The sequence below is a fragment of the Nanorana parkeri genome, unplaced genomic scaffold (assembly GCF_000935625.1).
Source record: "Nanorana parkeri isolate BGI_ZX_2015 unplaced genomic scaffold, ASM93562v1 scaffold168, whole genome shotgun sequence".
NCBI lineage: Eukaryota > Metazoa > Chordata > Amphibia > Anura > Dicroglossidae > Nanorana > Nanorana parkeri.
This window is the reverse complement of record NW_017306436.1, coordinates 1,711,788-1,733,414: the sequence shown is the minus strand read 5'-3', so window position 1 is coordinate 1,733,414 and position 21,627 is coordinate 1,711,788. Positions and strand designations below refer to the sequence as shown.

Below are 21,627 nucleotides of genomic sequence, written 5' to 3'. Positions count from 1 at the left end.
AAAAGGTCAGCTTTTAATGTGTATTATCATGCAGAGATTAAAGTTCCTGTTCGTGACATTGTAAGCTTAGCTTCACATTTCACCTCACCCAAAAGCATCCTCCATATAATCCTTGGAGGAATTTAATTATTATTATGCAGGATTTCTATAGCCCCAAAAGTCTGTGCAGCACTTTACAATATAAGGAAGACATTACAATACAATTCAAGAGAAGATGGTAAGGAGGGCCTTGCCTGTGATGGCTTACAATTCAATATGCTTCTTGTGGATATATTTTATGTTCTGGTTATGGCTTGGTTGCCCATCATGCATCAACTTACCAATTCATTTTGACTTTGTATTCTTAATCAGCAGCCAGTTGCATCTGGAGCCATCTGCTGTTAGTATCAGGAATTGTTGCCAGACTTGCCAATTATCGTCTTACGGTTTTAGATACCTTTAGGGCCTTGGTTCTCAACTGGTGGATCGTTACCCGAAAGTGGGTCGCGGCCCCATGCCTTCCACTTTTCTAGGCGAGAGGCTCCTCAGCCTCCCCCTAGAGCGGCACTGTCAGTTCTCGTGCCAAGCAGCCATTCAAAATATGCTGCCCGGCACCGAGTGTCAGCTTGAGGGATGGGGCTATGGCTGTGAGGGAGCTCCATCTATATGTGCATTTCTTACAGCTCCCTCACGTGTCCTGTAGGGGTGCCTGGACTGGAGTGACGTCACATTCTGGCTCCTGGCATCTCTACAGGGCGCACAAGGGAGCTGTACAAGCAATGCACATGTGGATGGAGCTCTGTCACAGCACAGCAGCACACAGTGGACCTCGGGCTAAGGATCCACTCCAGTTCTCTTAAGGTAGGGAGACTGGGTGGACCTTAAAAAAAGCAAATTTTTTTGTATTGTGTGTGTGTGAGAATGTCTGAGTGTGTAGTGTGTATGTATGTCAGTGTTTTTGAGGGCCTGTTCACACTAGTACAGTGTGTTAAACTGTACCACGCAAATCGTACCTACCATGCATTGAGGTACCGCACGCTCCATTGCAGTGCGACTTGGGTTGCGGCTTAATGACCAAGGACAAATGTGGGTCCTGAGGTTACCCAGGTTGAGAACCAATGCTTTAGGGTAATGTCTAACTCATGGGTCAGAGTCTATTACCACTTAACCTATTTTTCAGCTCAGACATTTTCAATCATTCTGCCAGCATACTTTCAGAAGTGTGTAGATAGTGTGTGCTTACAAGCCTGCAAGTACGTACATACTGGTCATGAGGATATGATGGACCTGTGTCTTTACTCACCCCTACCAACTATGAAACACATTTTTAAAAGATGCAAACACACAAGCATACATACTTTAAATACATTTTATAACAAAAAAAAAAAGTTTGGGTCACAAATAATTTATTCTTGCAGAGTACATATTAAAATAGCAACGTACGTACACAGGTGTAAGTTTGGCACAGACCCAGAAAATAAATGACAATAATGGCCCATACTAGGTTAGTTTGCATTTCTTGTGTATTTTATTAAGTTTTAAAACAGGAAAAAAAAATATTCCTCTGCAAAATAACAAATACAATTTCATAACATTTATTTTTCAGAGAGTAATAAAAAGTGTATGATGCATTTTTAACTTATACCAAAAAGTCCCCTGGAACTGTATTGCATAAAAGGTTGTCTAGAAACGGAGAATAGTGTGTATTGCAACTTGTGCTCTATATTACATAAAACTGTGTGCTGGCTGATAGATATGCAAGTACATAACTTGGCATACCAAACTTCACAAGAACCAGCTTTGTTACCTGAAAACCTATCTGCAAAAAAACCCCAAAACCTTGATTTTTGTTTATTTGCCACATACACGTCTCCCAGCATGCATGCTACTGGTTATATTTCCATGTCAAAGCTTCATAGGTTACCAAAAAACAAAGTCACAATCTCAGATTTCACATGCAGCTCCACCTGCTGGTGAATCTGCAGCATCAGCGGCCTTTATCCATTTCGGTGCACGAGCAATACAAAAAAAGAGAAACCTCCATCTTTTTAGGGCTGAAACATTTGGGGTAGGTCCCCTAAATATGGCAATCATCTTCAAAGGAGAATACCACACACGGAAGCTGGATGAATGGGGATTACATGGAAAAGATGCTTCAATTTGTCATGACATGCTGCTCCTAAAGTTCTACATAGATCTCTGATGGCAAGACTTTCAGCTTGAGGAGAACTTAAGGTTTTCACATGCTTCCGATACTCGCTACAGGCAAGACAGTTGGTGGAGGCAATGGCAAGCACAGGAATTTCAGATCAGCTCCTCTCCACTTATATCTCTTGGCTGGAGTTTTCCTTTAAGATGGAGTGGAGAAAAATTCTGGCAATGCACAATAATTGAATGAGGCCAATTCATTAAAATCAGAAAACAAAATACACAACAGTGTTGCTAACAGCAACCAATCAAGTTTCACATTCTATTTATTAGACCAACAAAAACACAAATTGTAACCGGTTGCTACAGGCAACATCTCCAATTTCTTTTCTCTAGTTTTAATGAATTTGCACAGATAATGGTTTTGCAATCATTTTATTAAAAAAAAACATTCAAAGTACTTAATTTATGGAAAACAATTATTCACATATTTAAAGATAACACATATTTAAATGTTCAATGGATACATTTAAAATACACTATTCTCTGCCCTATTATTATGGTTTACACATTAAATCTGTGATAAAATTCACAGAGATAAAATTCACTGAACAAATTGAATTCTATCAGAGGGAAAATAAAAATAAAAAAAAGTTTCCTAAAACCTCTCCACCATTTAAAAGGTCGGCTTTCCATGAGACACATGGACGACTTGGAATCTGTGATGCAACATCACCACCTAGAGTACACAACTTGAATTAAGCTGGGCATGTGAATCTCTGTAGTCTTCCATGGTTAACACGCAAAGACTGAGAAGCTGCCATCAATTCACGTAGTTTTCCCCAAATGTAAAAGATAAAGTTAATGAACTCTCCAAGGGAAGATGACCACAGTTCTGAGGAAAAAGTACAAGAGCTACAAGGACTGGCTACAGGAACCTGGGAGTTTCTACTGTTGGTAGTTTCCATACTGACCCTAAAATGAAGAGAAGCAACATTAAGGCATTTGTAATTCCAAAATAATCAAAATCTAAAATGATCTAAAAGCATAAATGCATTCAGATTCATGAAAAAAGTAGGTAGCTATAAAGAGCAGCAACCTAAAACCCGTAAGGAACTTCAAAAGTGTACAAGAACACTGTGGGACTACTGAATCCTGGACCACTCTAAATGTGATGCTTCCTCATACTGACCTATGCCCAGAAGCCCCTCTCCTTTTTATATGCCCTAGGCCAGTAACCCATGTCTGCACTGGAGCATGCGGCTTATAGAAAGTTGCTATGTATAAAAAAAGAGCTTGAACATCTCTATCAGGGAGAAGAGTTTGGAGAAGGCAGGAGAAGTGAACAATGTGGGACAACATATTTTTCCTTTGTCTATTATAATCATTATATTAAATTTATCCTTTTTTTAATGTTGGTCTGTTTTTGATTTGATATGATTGGAGTATATGTTATGTGTATATGTTTAATACTTTTTATTATACCGTTTTAAACATTTTGTAAAGTTATTTTTTTTTAAACAAAAATAGAAAGTTGCAAGCCAGCCTTTGAAACTTGCAGATTAAAGTGCTTGGATTTTACAAGTCTTGCTGGCACTCTCAAAGAAAAATACTCACACCTTCCAGCAAACTCCCCCTTCACTGGGCCTTCTGGAGATTTTTGGAAAATGGAGGATCCTACAACATAGGGATGACTGAGATTTGGGATTCTCACCGTTCCCAGGATTCTAAAGGAAGGCCCAGTGATGATACCTTTACCTACAGGTAGCGGCCAGAAGCTGAAGTGCAAGGTGAAGATTTTTTTACCTTGGTTTCACGTTATTTTTTTTTAACTCAACGTTTTGCCGGTCCAGGCATCAATCTCCAGCTACTTTCACTCATTTTTATACTGCCAACCCTTTCTGCAGCACCTCACAGAGCTGAAGGAATCCCTGACCTCACTCCTATTAAGACGTTTACACTCTAATGATTCTGCATAGGCAGCTCCAAGTGCTCACACACAGTATGGCCAATCTATGTGAATGCCACGGAAGTCACCACTTTGGAGTGGGGCAGGAAACCAGACAACATTTTTACTAAAGAGGAAAGAGTATATGTTTTGAGAAGTTCGATGGGAATAGCAGAGGCGATTGCTCTGTAATGCTCTGCACAGCCTGGGAAAGGAAGCGTCAGCATTTTAAACTAACCAGAGGACTTCTGCTGTGCACCATACAGTCAGTCAATAGTATAAACATTCTTACACAAGAGAGGGCAGAGTGATTGCCTCATCAGTGTGCTGCTTCTCCTTTATGGTCAAATCACTGACTGGGGCAACTTGGTGACCAAGCTGTATTGATTAATTCCAGTAGACAGAATGGAGGTCGCCAAACTAGTTATGCTGTGTGGCAGGGATGTCTGTATCACAAGACTGGCTAAACACTTTCAGGTTTATGTATGTTAACAGCTTATTTACTAGTTTGCCTGACATTCATCTCCATAGGTTGAACTCTATTGGTCTTTTTTTCAACCTATTCTGCAAAACAAAACAAAAATACACTTTCTTTGAACTAGCATTAAAACCTGGTTCTGATACAAATCTTCCCGCAATCCTGTACACGGTGCTTAGGCTATGGGAGACAGGGTCACCACCCTGTGAATATGCTTACACAAGGGGCGAGCAAAGAGACAACCTCATGATGGTGCTACTGCTCCATCACTGTCCAAGCGCAGGCTGGTCCTGAAGGGTCGTGCTCTCTGGCAGGAGTAGATCTGGATCAGAAGTCTGCCTAAACAGTATCAGCAAATCCTTTTGTGGGTCAAACAATTCACATATACAGTATGTAGCTTCAGCTTTAAATTAGCTGTGCAGGCATAAAAGGAAGGTCTGAAAACATGAACACTTGAAAAATAATTAGTTACAAGCTCCCAAGTGGTTGTAAATGGTCACATGAAATTTAGTTTTATAGGTCATGGCGTTGTACACAGGAGAATTTACAGATGACCCTTCTAATGAAAAGAATAGATCACCTTCCCTTTACACTGTAAGCTTACTTTTACGCATGCTGTTGAACCATTTATTTGTTTGCAATGCAGGACAGAGCAACAATAAATCTTTCCACAATCAAAAATGCACACTCACAAAATTCAGGTCTTATGGACATAAAATACAATTATATAAATGATTTAACTATTCTAAAAAGGCATAAATCACAAGTCATACAAAAACACAAGGATCCCAATATCATTGCTGACCTGTACTTTTAAAGAACTCCTGGCTGAACAACAAATTAACCCCTGCAGTTGGGCTACCCCCACACTGCATATTCTCATCTGATCTTTGGTCCCACCTGACTGCTAGACCAGTCCCAACAGCCTCTTCTCCCCCAGACTCCAGTGGTCTAACAACCTGTGAGTCATCAGGCCTAATACAATGTATTAGATGAGAGTTCACCAAGGGACATTCCACCTCTGGAGCGTAGTGAGGAGGAGGTAAGCAGCCTCTGCCACAGGATCAATTTAGAAGATATGTCATCCGCACTCCATTCTGATCCAGAATGTCATCTTTATTCATATTCCTTTAGCATGACACGTGAATGCAACGTTTTGGAGCCTCACAGGACCCCTTCGTCAGGCAAAATGACACTTTGCCCGACAAAGGCTATGAGACTCCAAAACGTTGCATTCAAATGTCATGCTAAAGGAATATGAATAAAGGTGACATTCTGAAGTAGAATGGAGTCCGGATGACATATCTTCTAGATTGTATATTGTGGCGCCATCCACCAGTTGTTCTAGCACCCGTTGGATTCTGGGGTACATCGGTAAGGTGTGCGGAGGGATATTACAAAAGACATATGCTGCAGGATCAAGGCTCGGGTGATTATATCTTCTTTATTCGGCGGTGTAGAGAAAAACGAGCAGTTTATACTTGCAGTGTCGGGGAGAGCCCCACTGCAAGGGTTCATTTTTATTCTGCCCAGAGTACTTCTTTAATGCTTAGGCGATATGTTATGGTATTCTAGGATTTACCTGATCATATCCATAAGGTCTTTGCTGTTGCGGCTGTGGGGGTCCTGGCTGTGAAGGTCTGTATTGCACATACTGTTGACCCTGTCCCTGAGGATAGTTAGGGTACTGAGGACCTGGTCCACTTTGTGAAGGACCTATGAGGAAGTACAAGAAAATCTCTAATTATATAAATGGCTTTTCTAAAAGTTACCTGATATAGAGGTTATTTTAGGCCATACAAGGGCTCCAATACCTACAAAAATGTCGGGGCACAGCTTTGAGTTTTGTGACAGAATAAAGCAGCCCAGAGAAGCTACTTCCAAGCCTCAGAGCAAACCAATGCTACAGTTCATTTGCAATACGGGGTAAAGCCAATTTAATTCTAAAAAGGTGTTACATTTCATAGGCACAAGCAATCAACCCAACAGTAATTTGGTTCACCTATATATTTACAAAACCTAAATGTCACTGAGTCCTTGACAAATTCCCATCTTGCTTGTAATATGCCTGTACAGATGTTCCTCACTTACCGACTTACCTGTTTTGCGACCACTCGCACTTACGACGGACCGCCGATCGACCTCCGACCTTCCGCGTCAGTGCGACGGGTCGCCGGCGGAAGTGACATCCCCCGATCTTCACTGCAGGTCTCGGTAAGTATTTCCATTGCCGGATGTACAGTACACTGTTCGGTACTGTACATCGGCAACGCTATACAGTACTGTACTAATGCAGTATAGTACTGTATAGAGTTCCTCACTTAACGACCAATCCGTTTAACGACCTGGTCGTAGGAACGGAACTCGGTCGTTAAGTGAGGAATACCTGTATAAATGGGTAGCCTATTTTCTAATTGCATTAAAGCAACCCTACCACTAAAAAAAAGCTCCAGCAAAATACAGCATTTTATATTTGCCTATCCCAGTGTCCATTCATAAAATCTTCCATTCATAAGCCTCCCAAAAGGATCCTTGTCCATGCAACACAGTTCCAGTGGGCCAGCTGCCTGTGTCCTTTGAAATGCTTTGTTCTGTGGACCCTCCCGCCGGCCCCTACATCACTACTGTGTCCTACAGCAATTAAGAGAAGATTCCACAGATGCAGAGACAGGCAAGTATGACATTTCTTTACAAGTTTTTTCAATAACAGGGTCAACAAGTGATATGCCTCACATCAGATTGCCTGCAAGTTAACTATTTTTCCTTCTCCCCTGTACCACTTTAACCAGTAACCTTAAAATCTTTTCAGTATCATGGTTTGTTGCAGTCAAGATCTCAACTTTACCATTTCTTTAAAAAAAAGCACTTAAGTGATGTCACTGCACTTCCATTAGTCCCTTCATGCATCCTTATGTAGGACTCGTACATAACCTGGCTTTTGAGCTTTGCAGGTAGTTCTGACACCTGAGAACAGGTCTAAAACCATGTAGTGAACTTAGTGAGTCTAGTCAGAAGGAAGGCTCTCCAAAATCGAATGCAGTATGAACATGTGTAATAGTACTATCTAAGCTATCATAATGTATCCAGTGATCCCCAAGTACTGCTTGGAGCAACCCTGAAAATATCTCCACTTCCATGTTATGAAAATAGTAAATTTCTTAAAGAAAATCACTAGTTATATAGCTGCCTTGGAAGGGCTGTGGGCTGCTCCAGGGAATCAAAAGATCAAAAACAGCTGCAACAGGAGCTCAGGGGTTCATTCGGAAAATAAGCAAAAATTTGGTGTTACAGTAAGATACTTATTTTCTTATAAGATTTGTTTCCGCCTAGCGATACACCAAAATACAATTTTTAGACCTAAACCAGAAAAAAAAATTCCCTTTTTTCCCAACCTTTTTAAATGTTATTGTATTTTACTTTACTGTAAGAGCCTTTGGGGAAATATCAGGGGTCTAAACAGACCCCTTAAATTACCCTTTTAAAATAGAAAAAGAGATTAAGGACAAAGTCTTATTTTTTTTCTGCAGTCCCTACTATGAGTGAGCAGGAAGCCTCTATACTTAGTGCTCCTGTTCATAAATAAACTGTGGAGATAGTATCAGTTACTATGTCCACAATTATGAATGAACAGGAAGTGATGTAGAACACTTCCTGTTCATTCATACCTGTTCATTCATAACTGTGGACACAGTAAGCATACTATGTCCTCATTTACACTCAGTGATCAGTTCCAATAGCTGGGTGTTTGCACTCTGCTCTCCATCCTGACTTGCCTTTCAAGGGAGGATGGGCGGGGTGGTGCTGGAGGAAAGCTCAGCTTCTTGTGACACCTCCCCACAACGCCCCGCTCGGCCTCCAGATAGCTTCTTTTCTCCCCGCTGGGCGCCAGTCTGTGTCCCTCTGATCCCCACTGCTGGCACAGGTGGGGGAGAGCAGCAGGGATCGGAGAGGACACAGACTAGTTCCCAGCGGGGAGAGAAGCTAGGGATGGCCTTATTTTTGGCACCATCAGCATTTTGCCCATAGTACCGTTTTCGGCTAATAATGGTTCCGGGAGCTGAAATTTCAGTGCATCCCTAGTTCCCCCATTCTGTCCATCAGTCACTTGAGTGATCCTGTGGTGCAGATGAAACTGTCAGTCCACAATTACAGTTGACATATTTTGCAAGTTTACTGATATGCAGCAGTATGGAAACAACAGCTGAAGGAGATTAATACCTGATTTCTTAGGGCCAATTATATTTACTTAAACCAGATTTCTACCAAAGATGATCATCAATGGGTTAAGAATTATTTTTTTACTATAACACTTCCTGCTGGAGTGGATAGCCTTACTGGCCACGGTGTGTAGGTGGTTATTCTTGCTGTTGTGGTTGGGCTATATACACTTCTAATAACCAGCCCAAGATATTTAAGTCTACTACAGATTATCACTAATGGGTTAATAAAAACTTACCATAACCTTGCTGCTGGGGTTGATAACCTTGTTGGCCAGTGTACTGCTGCTGCTGAGGTGGGTAACCTTGCTGCTGTGGTGGTCCTTGATAGGTTTCTTGCTGTTGTGCATACTGAGCATTACCTAAGGATGGTTTAGAATAAGGAATACAATGTACAATGAATGTCCAGTTTGAATCCACATTTTTACAACCAACACAGGAAAAAAAAAATACAAAAATACAAAAATCAATATAAAAATGCTAAACACCAAACCATAAAAAAATCCAAACATAAGGAAAATCAGCCCACAAACTTAAAGCTAGTTTTGCAAGTCTGGACTGCAGCATTGTTGTTGGAGCATCCTTGGCAAACGAGCAATAACGTTAAAGTATCACAGCTTTGTGACCATGATAGCAAGAGTAAAAGGAAAACATTAAGACAGCTTAAGGAGCACAGACTAGCTAGACAAGATCAGAAAGCTGGTTCCTAAAAGACAAAAAATGTGTGCATGTAAATATAGCTTGGTGAAAGGTCTAATGGGTTGCTTAGTAAGGGTTGCTTTGCTGACAAACTTGGGAAAATGAAAATTTTTTAGTTACTGTCAGTAAGTGTTTGTGAACGACTGCTGTGTTTGAGAGCTAGCTTTGTAGTGAAAAGTCAAAACCTAAGCCAGCACTTCGAGCTCTGTTGTGTAGCTTAATATGGACATGTTCTGTGTTGAGGAATCCTCGTAAGGCCTATCGTAGCCTTGTTCAGGATACGACGGTTGCTGATAACCGTAATCATTATGACCTACATCAATTCGACAAGAAACATGAAGAAACGTTAATGGCCTTTTGCTGGAGATGCAAATAATTAGTCTTACTTGCTCACGAATGCTAAGAATATTTTCACATTAAAAGACTTAAGAGAAAGTTATTAAGCAATTTGAAGCACAATAATGGCTGGAAATGCTTTTCTAACAACCCCAATTAAGTAGTAATATAAAACGTAAAAAAACTTAAAAGATACATTTAAAAGATAAAATTATCAATTATAGGGCTTAACTAATTTAACAGACTGAAAATTTAAAAAGATATTGTAGCAAGGACCACAAAAAAAAACAGTATCCTAGAAACCAAAACATTCAGTAAATGTTGGTCAAATGGGAACATTTAAATTACTAAAGCTCTAATATCCATACACACACACAAACAGGTGTGTGTACACACACACACACACACACACACCTCACAATTGTGCCAGTCTTGTTTGCAAAAGCTTTGGTTTAGGCAGGCAGGAAATAAAAATGGCTAGGGGAAATAAATGTATGCATGTCACGTCTAAGCTGTGCATACCAATTGCTATACTCAGATTGTGTAAAAAGAGTTCCCTGCCAAACAAAACATTATAGTCAATGGAATACAGTTATTAAACTGGTATTTAAATCTATATATGGCTTATGGTTTTTTTTACACACTGCCAGTATTTTAGATTTCACGTTTAATGTATTGACTATTTGCAGTATTATGCAAACCCATTCTGTAACTTCCTATGGCACATTGTTAAACGAATTGCATTAATGGTTGCCGCTTTCACAAAGAAACAATGGCAGCCTGATGATCTCTTTCCTACGAATAACAGCAATAACAAGCGCCATTTTTGTTGGCCAGGGGAAACCCAGTTGCATCACCAGAAAAAAGTTGAAGGTTGGCTTCTCTTGCTGATCAGCATATAGTGGATACTAATACGCTGCACCAAATGGAAGGCTGAGAATAATACATAGCCAGCTCTCACCAATGCAGTATTGGGAGGGATCACCAAGAGTAAGGTTTTTTTTTTTCTTACACATACAAGTAAAGCGGTAATGCAATGAATTACCATAATACTCATGCAAACAAATCTTAAGGCTGAAATCTGAGTTTAAAGAAAAAGAAGAATGGTTATCACTTGTGCATATACACAAGCCTTAACTTAAGTGGAAAGCAGAGACAGAAATATATGGGATTAACAGTTCCTTACTATCCAGAATTATGGCAGGGTAGGAAGATGAGCTAATTTATGTTGAAGAAATAATAAAAAAGTTTTTTTCTGAACAAGTAGCCACATACTATTTTCATCACTGATAAAAGGAAAATATCTTAAAGCCCATCTCCCGGGGGGAAGGGATCCTCCCATTGCAGTAGAGCCACCCTTGCAGTGCAAGGGTAACCGCTCATTTATGTCTAGGGGTTTGTGGAAAGCAGTTTTGCTTACCTGATCCCATCGGTCATCTCTCTCTCCTCTCTAGCTTGCGGACTGTCCCTCAGTGTACTCATAAATAATGCAAGGCTATGGACACTGCATTAGACATGATGACATCAGTGGGTTTCTAACCACCAGAAAGAGGCTACAGACACTGGTCTAGGAGTTAGCAAGAGAGGGATCTGGTAAGTAAAACACTCAGGTCTCAGAGACAAATACAAGAAGTACAAAGGTAGATTTTTGTTTTCCCGGAGACCAGCTTTAAAAGCCATTTATCTTTAGCACCTTTAGAGGATTTAACTTGTAAAATATTGAAAGTCTGAACAGATATACCGCTCACAGTCTCCTATAACTCCTTTCCAATTAGTAAACTGCACAACTGTGTACAATATGGCAGCTGGAAAGCAAGAAATTAGGGTGTGTTCAAGGAAGAGGGCATTAATAACTGCAGTAGTCACTTCATCAATCCCACTGATTATTTACCTTAAATGGTTCTAGAGGTGAGATGACAGATTCATGCTCAGATAGTAGCTGCTATCCAACAACCACATATTGTGCTTGAATGCCGACCACAAGATATGGTGCTAAAGATGATATTGGCCATTTAACACAACCACCTGCACCCCAATCCTTGGATTGAGATGAGTAACTCTGGCCTTCTCCAACGTTGTTTTAGTTTTGAATAGAGTGTGGAAGGGTGAGAGCATCCATCAGTTATGTATAATATTTTAATCTAAACATGTAGGATACCGTTATACTGAAAGTTCAACTAAAGCCATTTTTCTCTGTGGATAGAATGGTTACAACTACTGTCAGATCCTTGCTGGTATGTGTCACCTTTAGGCAGATTCAATCTCTCAAATTGTCCAAATCACCAATGTCACCGAGTGTTAAAAAGAGGGTAAATACAAAATTCTGAATTGCCACCAGAACAGGAATGGAGGGGAAATCTTCCAATGTGGACACTTGTTACCATGACATCTAAGGGGATTTTCCTTAAAAATTAGAAAGATATCTTCTCAGTTTCAGTATCTGTCTCTATTGTGACCCAGATGGCAAAAAAAAACAAAAAACTTGACAAAAAGGTTTTATCTTTAAAAGTTTTGCCTTCAGATATCCTATAAAGTGAAGTTAAATTTTAAAAATGCATTCAAGTACCTTAACTAGTAATAGAAATGTGTCTTATGTGTGTATCACTCGGCTGTAGATCCTCAAATCATCTCTGAATTCATGCCGACACTGTCCTTCCTTCTGGAGGGTGGCTACTTCTGTTCCCAATGGTCCCTGTGTGTGTTGTAAAGTAGCCACCGCTCCAAGCTTGCTCCCAGTAAGGACTACAATCTCACGTTTCCCAATTTGTATTGAGATTGTAGTCCATCACGAGAATCAGCATGGAGCAGTAACCACTTTACAACACACACAGGGACCATGGAGAACAGAAGTAGCCACCCTCCAGAAGGAAGGACAGTGTCAGCACCAAAGGATCTACAGCAGAGTGATGCACAAATAACTATTAATTATGTAGATTTAAAAAAGGTACTTGAATGCATTTTTTAAGATTCAACTCCTGAGTTTAGCGTTGTTTTGAACATTTGTCCAGCTTCAGCTAATAACTCAAAACTAAATTTAAAATGCTGCCCTCAATATAGAGGTATTCCTATCTTCCAGCTCACATCCTATTTATTCTCATGCGTAGAGAAGGCAGCCATTCCAAACAAGATGTAAGGCAGATGGGATTAGTTTCACAAGAACAAAACTCTCATTCAGGTTTGAATACAAACATTTGCTGGCTTCACAGGGCCAAGTGATAAAACTGGGAGAAAAATGGGACTTAAAATATCCTTTCAAGCAGCACTTATTTTGACCCCATTCTCATTTTAGATCAACTGGCTGCTGGAACTAGCAAATGTTTGTGGTTGGAAGCCACCCACCTGCTTACTTTGTGGCTATTTCTGTTTGCAAGATACATTAAAAGTTAAATACTGACTTTTTAAAAGTACATACTCAAATTGGTTTACATATTATTTACCAAAACTATAAGAAGGTGTATCAATAGTTAACGCAGAATATCTTGCTCAATTAGCTCAAAGTTCCAGGCATTAGTCTTTTGCACAAAATGGGCAAATTTAAAATGTACATGAAAATGTTTTTTTTGTTTTGGATGAAGTGAGGAAGGATTAGAAACCATGTGAAGTTTATTGCTGCAGGTCCGTGTTGGGTAGTTTCATCGCCACCATTTGTCCTGGTGATCAATATCACCAAGACTGAAAGTGATGGGGGATTCAGAATTTTACAGTTGTCACCTGAACAGGAGGTAAAGAGAAATCTTGCAATGGGGACATCTGTTCTGATGACAACTGACTAAATGTGACATTTCCCTCACTGTGTAGAAATTGTCTCTCATTTTCGATTACGTCTCTGGGACAGAAAAGCTTCCCAACTGGACTCCGGCTGCAAAAAATAAACCCTTCGGTACTCCATTAAAAAAAAAAAAGTTTTGTCTCTACATATGGTTTAACTGTGTGATCGTACTGCAAGGAAAGGGAAAAGAAAACCCATGTGCACTACACAGATGAACAGAAAATCAGTTTGCTGTATACTGCTTCCCAGCAATTTGTGCGACATTATGGCTTTCCAGTAATTGGGAACGAGAACTTTGTAGTCTGTAAGAACTCTAAATTAACAAAAAAACACTAAAATGTACTAAAACAGCATTTGAAGTACTAAACACACAATTGCAACATTATGTTTGGCCAGAATGAAAACAAAACGAGAACAGAAACAAGTCTGGTGTCCCTCTTTGAACTTTATACGTAGACATGAATTGCCCTTGCTTCTTTTATGTCTTGAGAGCTACAGAAATGCAAGTTTGTGTAAACACAAATGTAAAATAGATAATTACCATCTGGATAGTATTGCTGATTTATGCCTTCTGGAGGTCCTTGTCCACCATGACTATACTGTTCTCCATAATAGTCTTCTTGGCCTGAGTACTGTTGAGGTGGACCTAAAAATACACACAAATAACTTTCAATAAAATTATTTAATTGACATTGGAAACAGGGCTTAAACGTTTCAGACATTGGGCAAGCTCTTCTTTATTTTAAGTAACTAAACATGCTTTAGCTCCAGTTGGCAAAATTGCCAACTAGTGCTTGTGTGAGTGACGTGACATTACATTACATTGGCAAGGACGTCGCTGCACAGTGCAACCAGCACCTGGCCAGTAACAAGACAAAAAGGAGCTGAAAAACTAATTTATATGAGAACAGAAAACTGATTTTTACCTTACCTACAAATTGCTACAACTACACTTTACATTATACATTCCTGGTCAGCAAACAGTAATTTGTCAATTATTGTTCTTCATCCTTGGTCTTATAAATTGCAGAGATCATTTAGAGAACTATTTTTCAGGTGTTTACAGCCACATTTACATTGCTCTCAATGTTAAGCAATATGACAATCTCAAGGCTTGGGGAGATATAAGTGTTGTACACCCACATGTACAGGATGATTCTTGACAAGGATTAGGGGAAATGCTATTTCACAGAAAGTCTGAAGAGTTCATTTGCATCATAGATGCTATACGGATGGGGTCCTAGCAGAATAGGACTAGAAGCAGATACAAAATATAAATGACTAAACATTAGCTAAAGCCTATTTAATCATAAAAAATAAAAATCTGCCTAGAGTGCAGCTGTAGAGCAAACACTGAAAATATATCCTTAAAATAAGCTTACCATGACATCCTCTCACAACAAGGCCACTTTTAATTTACAATAAAGGCAGTCCCCGGGGTACGAACAAGATAGGGTCTGTAGGTTTGTTCTCAAGTTGAATTTGTATGCAAGTTGGAACATACAAAATATTTCTAATGAGGATACAGGACAGCAGTAAAAAGCTCAGTTGCTCTAACCACACACCATACTAACCAAAACTAAAAATTTGCATGAAGTTCTTCTTTAAAATGCAACTAGGACAGATGTTTGTACAACTTCCTGTAATGTACAGTACCAGACCCAGAAGAGGGTCTAACAACTTCCTGTAATGTACAGGAGGTACAGTACTACGAACGTCGGCAAGAGCATGGTAGCATTACATATAGTGGAACAGCCTGGAACCTCGTTTGGAAGTATGAGTCGTACGCAACTCGGATGTTCGTAACTCGGAGATTGCCTGTATTCTAAATTTTTATCCCAAATCTATAAATCTCTCAAGTAGAGATGCACCAATACCAATACTGGGCATTCTCATTAGTACTCGTGAAAATGTCCCGATACCATCCCTTTCAATTTTTAAATGACTTCAGCTGCCGTTAGTTCTGGAGTTTGCTGGGGACCTTGCAGTGGCTGTTTACAGTGCCGGTCCAGCCCCACGCCATCCTTCTTTTCGCCGCCCGCAGAGCACTGGGGAGACCCGCTGCACACGCAGCCCTGGTCAGACCCGGCACAGTCTCCTGAGTCGCCATATAGCCCTGGTGACAAACAGTATGTGGCTTCATATTATTCTGCATTGCTGTATAATGTATTGCTGGGATTTGTAGTCCTCTCTAGCTAGTGGTTCTCTGCATTGCTATATATTGTATTTCTGAGATTTGTAGTCACTCTACAGCTTGGAGTCAGTGGCAGTAAAAAAAAAAAAAAAAAAAAAAAAAAAAAAGGAGGTATCGGTAATTGGATCGCCGAGTACTTTAGGAACAAATCGGTACTCTGTGTTGGGGGGAAAAAAAAGGGAGGTCTTTTGCACATTTTTTTTGTAAGCCTTGGTAACACTGTACCTTGCTGTGGAGGTCTGTATGGAGGAATTTGCCTTTGACCCATCATGTGATTTCCTTGGGTAACTTGGCCCATCATCGCCATAGGTGTCTGCTGGCCTTGGTAATGCTGTCCACCACCCTGAGACATGTTATACTGCTGTGAGGGAGTCTGCTGGTGGATCATGGGACCTGTAAAGCCAAGTAAAAAAAAAAAGTCAAAAGGTCTGTCAGTTTACTTTAACATATAGTACTACAAAGCTACAGACTGTAGTGACCGTGCTGGCAAGGTTTTAATTGGAGCAGTCATATATTTTTTAAAGTGTAATAAATATTCCAGTGGTCATCCTAATTCTATGCAAAATATTTGTCTACACAGTCGTTTGCATATTCTGCAAGAACAAAATTAAGTCTTTATAATCCTGACGGTAAAGTCTGCCCACCTACCTATCCTCCAGATGTTTCATGACAACCAATAATAATTTGAACTCCGCTAACAAGAAACGGTAGAGCTCAAACCTGTGCTTACATACTGATTAGACTGAGAAGTGTAAGCCTAGCACATTAGCAGTAGGAAGCCAAAAAAATATGTTTTTCTGAAGCCCTGCAGAGATTTAAACATGCCATCATTGCTAATGCACACAAACGTGGGACACTGAAGATGTTACTCTCGGAAACCAATCAATTAGCAGTTTTACAGTAGATTTATAGTACAAGTTAGGAAATAAAAGCAAATTCCTGGTTTAGAGTCATGTATAACAAAAACTTTATTTAAATTAAATCTTCTGAGAGAATAAACATGGAAACTGCGATTGTCGACTTATTCTACAAATGCTAGATTCCAGGATGTCATACAGACCCTCTACAAGTCAACCTTACCCTCTCTAGCTGATTGCATTGTGAAGTAATGCATTCTCAAAAGGTCCTCCAAGAGCACATCAAAGACTCTAAGATTTCAGTTGATTTTTACCAGCTTAAATTCCTGGTGCACAACACCACGTGTGGCCTTTTACTACTTGCTGTGTGGCCCTTGGACCCCTAGCAGTCAGTAAAGGAGTAAGAACAGTGATTTCACGTAACCTGCACTGCCTTCTGTAGCGCCAACCACATCTATAATATGTCTATAGTCTGTGACCATTTTTCAGTCTTTGACACCTGCTGGCCTTAAAATTACCAAAAGGCTTCACTTGTGAAAATGTTCAGTATATCTATCTAATGTCAACCACTGGCTCCGAAATACCTGCAGTTTGTTTATATTAGAAGGCTGTTAGGAAAATAGCTTAGATTTCAGTGCTTCTTAGCACTGAAGCACTAAAATGTAGGGCTGCAACAACTAATCGCTGATTTGCAGGGTCCCTTGTCCGTACCTGTGCCTTTAAAGGGAGGTTGGGCTTCCTCCTGACAAACCTGCACCCAATTTGATCTTTTGCCACATGTGCTCCAAGATGGAGACTCTCATAGTTTAGAGTTAGGACCGCACTATAGAGGTGCATTGGTGCGGCTGTGCGGCTTTCACATTTTCTACAGAAGACATGTATCTAAAACTCTGTTTTTAACCTTAGCGGTGAGACAAGTTTTTTTGCATGCTGGCTGGTGAGTGTGCTGAGATACTTTTTGCTATTACTTCAATCCGAAGGGACACGTACCACTGCAGCTGGCGCCCATCGGAGAGTAAAGACCGGTGTGCCTCTGCATTCCCCACTGCTGTGCCTCCGCTGCTCCCCTAAAATAGTCAATAGCAGGCTGGCTATTGCTCCCAGCCACTGCCTGCTAGGTTTACATTCAGCTGCCTAAGTAGGCAGCTGTCACTCCCCAATGAAGTGGAAAGGTGACACTAGGGGTCTAATAGACCACTGACGTCACCTCCAATGTGCTATCACATAGTGAGAAAAAAAAGTGGGAAGTCATTTTTGGTTTCAGCCTGACAGGTTCTGCTGCCGCATGTGCATTGTGGTGCCACTCATTTCAATGGAACCATAAACGTGCATGCAAAAAATTTGCATGCAGTTTTATTCTGAAATAAACCTTTGTATTTCATTTTAAATAAAAGACGGTATTTAATTTTTTTTAACCGACTGGTGGAAAGAAAAATTAGCCAACTAATTGATTATGAAAATAATTGTTAGTTGCAGCCCTACTAAAATGTAAATTTATCTATAATGCCTATAGCTACAGAGGAGAATAGGGGCCTGTGTTAAAGTGCTTATCATTGGTTGAGAATATGTAAATACATTAGTGTGCATAGCCTTTGCACAGGTTCACTTTAACATTTTTTTTATTTTATTTGGCAAAAAAAGTGCAGCCAGTCCCTTAAGACCAAAATATTAAAACTGTCTGCAATACTGTCCAGTGGTGTGTTGTTTTTACTGACTCAAGTTTGCTCTGGTTTTTAATGAAACTCCCCAAAAGCCCAACTGTAATAATGTCATTACCTTGATTTGGCTGAATATTCATGCTTGGTCTGGGACCATAGTTTGCCATTGACTGCCCTTGAGTCATGCTGATCTGATTCTGGACTGGAATATTTTGTGAAGATGGCACAGAATGGTTATATCCTCCCATAGAACCATGATTATTCGAAGACATAGGCATTGAACTATTTGACATGCTGTGTTGGTTTGGTCCTGGTCCTTGCATAGACATATGGTTGGGTCCTGAATAAAGAAAAAAAAAAATTACTCTGGTTTAGGTTCGCTTTAACAGATGTGGCTTTAGCCAAATATTCGGTTATAGATGGGATTATCTTTTATCATTAAAAAAAAAAAAAGTGTAATTATTACACAGTGCTGAACATAAAACAAAGGGTAACAAATTATCCAAAGATTTCTACACAAACAAACCGATACAAATATTCTTTGTATGGACGTTTTAGTAGGCCCGAGTCCAACGAATTCCAAATTCCCTCCACTGGGGTCAGATTGTAAAGCAGCTGATCACCTCCCGGTGAGTCATTTGTAACATGATCACTGCATATTTTAAAGTGGAAGTAAAAAAAAAAGTTCCATAAAAATAAACTGTCTTTTAAAAACAGGCCACATGGGCCTGCTGGGCGGTTTCCTCAACTCAATAGCTGCAGCATTACCCTACTCAGTTCTAGCAAAAACCTGAGGTGACAGAATCACTGTTTTATTGCAGGACATCCATTACAGAAATGTAACCGAGACTGAGAGATATTGCTTGATATATGAAGAATACTGGATGGAAAGCAAAAATGTAAAAGAGGCAAGGAGCACTGAATAAGGAATCCAATACATTAAACATTTTGCCTAGACATCCACTATTTACATATCTATGTTGAATGTCATGCTATGCTACACTTTGCCTTGCTGAATAAGCCTTATAGTGTCATCATTCCTGAAATGAAATGAGAGAAAGACAGCTCAATGGCTCCCATAGTCTTCATAAAAGGCAATGCTGTGGCAGTTAACTTTTCATACAAAAGCCTTTCTTACTGAAATATAGAAAATGCACAAGATATAGCAGGATAACTGTTTTTTTGAGGGGAAGATGTTTGACAAATTAGAAAAGTATTGGAAGGATCCAATACAGGCTAATTAGGTCCAGTAATGTACACAAGGTAGAATCTACCGGTCTGGTGAAACTTTGACTGCAGCACACACTTGATATAAACCTGTAACTAAATAATCCTGAATGTACTGCACAAAGGGTGGTGAAGAGCATGTACACAGCATACACACAGTGCAATTTGTTTCTGAAAAGAAGCTTTATATATATAGCAATTCTTTCCTAGAATACTTTCATTAAACATCATCATAGTCAGTACACAGCATGCACCGCCTCATCTGTCCCCTCTGCTGGTGACACCACAGCTTGTACAGTGACACTAAACTCAGGCGTTACATTTTTAAAAACACATTCAAGTAACGATTAACAAAAGTGCATCTTATTTCTGTATCCTCTCTGAATTGGTGCGGACACTGTCCTTGATTTCTGGAGAGTGACTACTTTGTTCCCCATGGTCCCTGTGTGTGTTGTAAAGTAGTCACAGCTCCAAGCTCGCTCCTGTGATAGACTAACTAAAATACCAATTAGTAAACTAAAACATGAGATTGTAGACTATCCCGGGAGCGAGCTTGGAGCTGAGACTACTTTATACAACACACACAGGGACCATGGGGAACAAAAGAACCCCCCCTCCAGAAGAAAGGACAGTGTCAGCACCAATTCAGAGATGATTTGAGTACCTACAGCCGAGTGATACACAAATAAGATACATTTTTGTTAATAGTTAAAAGGTACTTCAATGCATTTTTTAGATTTTACTCCGAAGTTTAGTGTCACTTTAAATTCCCCTTCAGACAAATTAAAATACGCTCAACTTCAAACAAAAATTATAATTTCAATTCTAAGCATTGAAGCGTTGTTAACAGTTCTGAACGGCAGTTTACAGACAGGTTTGTTAAAGTGTGAAAACCTGAAAACCACAGAGTAAGATGTACTCTGTGATACGTGTTTATCATTTAAGATTTCCCAAAATCCACATGATGAACATTTTATGTAAGAGTATTATACATTCTAACGTTATTTAGAATATATGCACACATAACATATTTGCTAAAGATCTGCATTATTCCTGATCCGGAACGTAGTTAGATTTCTCATTAGACGGTTTTAGGGAATGCTACAAAAAAAAAAAAAAGACTAAATAAAGATGAAAAAGCTGCTGTGTGAAATAAAAACAGTTAACCTCAATTTGCGAGCTGACAGTGAAAAAGGGTGACAAGCAAAACAAAATCTAAAAAAAAAAAAACACACCTCCGCTGTCAGAAGGGGAAATTATTTTGAGAAGCCAATGGACAATCTCTCCACAAAAAGCTTTTCAGAGCCAGCTGTACTGTGTGCTTTCACACAGACTAAATTTAGACAGTTGTGTTCATCACAGCAATGCTGTGTGTCAGCCACATCAAAGCCCAAGGGCAGAAAGATAAACAGTGAATACAGGTCACGTAGCTCTGTAGCTAACAAACTGTAAGAGAGCTTGCACTCCAGGGTATTCAAGGCAGTTTTGTCATCAGCAATCTAGTATCCCCTGAGCCTGCACGTCTATTGGTTGCCTAGCAACCATGGTGTTAATACCTACGGGAAGAGAATCTTACCAGGCATCTGGCCGTTCATCTGGTTCTGCATGTGTGGTGCAGGAGGGCCCCCTCCTACCATTCCTTCTGAAGGCATGTTGTGTGAACGTGGTGGCTGTGGAGGGCCACTCTGATTCATTCCTGCCGGACCCATAGGCATGTTCTGTGTGGGTAGCTAAAGGAGATTTACAAAAATAGAATTCAATGCAAGGTACAAATTATATTCAATACACTGCAACATAGACAGGTTTGAACAGAACAATATATTTTTATTGATGTTCGTGTACTGCATTTGATTGAAATGCAACTACAGTGCAATTACTTGGTTTCTCATCACAAAATATGCAGTACTGCTCATTCTAAATGGTAGCACTATTAGCTTAACCCTTTAGCTGCCACTGACGTATGGCATATGGCAGAACACAACTATTTCTAGCTGGCCACGTCAGTATGCCATACGCCGGTGGCTTTTACCGTTCTGCGATAAGCTCATGGTTGCTTCAGCAACAATTAATTTATATCAGAACCGTTTCCCTGACTGTCCCCTTTAGTGACCGAGTAC

At 39.9% G+C, this 21,627-nt stretch overlaps 1 protein-coding gene across 3 annotated transcripts in view; it reads right to left on the bottom strand.

Moving 5' to 3' along the window:
* Nucleotides 1-2,311: 2,311 nt before the first annotated feature.
* SS18 (SS18, nBAF chromatin remodeling complex subunit) overlaps nucleotides 2,312-21,627 on the bottom strand; it is a 35,944-nt gene continuing 16,628 nt past the window's right edge. Inside the window, exons 4-11 of one of the 3 annotated variants that reach the window (XM_018554666.1) lie at nucleotides 21,087-21,240; nucleotides 18,402-18,623; nucleotides 15,994-16,161; nucleotides 14,116-14,220; nucleotides 9,704-9,782; nucleotides 9,010-9,152; nucleotides 6,136-6,269; nucleotides 2,312-3,102 (exon numbers count right to left, since the gene is read on the bottom strand). In XM_018554666.1, the coding sequence (XP_018410168.1) occupies nucleotides 3,076-3,102; nucleotides 6,136-6,269; nucleotides 9,010-9,152; nucleotides 9,704-9,782; nucleotides 14,116-14,220; nucleotides 15,994-16,161; nucleotides 18,402-18,623; nucleotides 21,087-21,240 (1,032 nt within the window). In that variant the 3' untranslated portion in view covers nucleotides 2,312-3,075. The remainder of the gene's footprint in view (nucleotides 3,103-6,135; nucleotides 6,270-9,009; nucleotides 9,153-9,703; nucleotides 9,783-14,115; nucleotides 14,221-15,993; nucleotides 16,162-18,401; nucleotides 18,624-21,086; nucleotides 21,241-21,627) is intronic. The other 2 variants (XM_018554667.1, XM_018554668.1) reach the window with 2 other exon arrangements.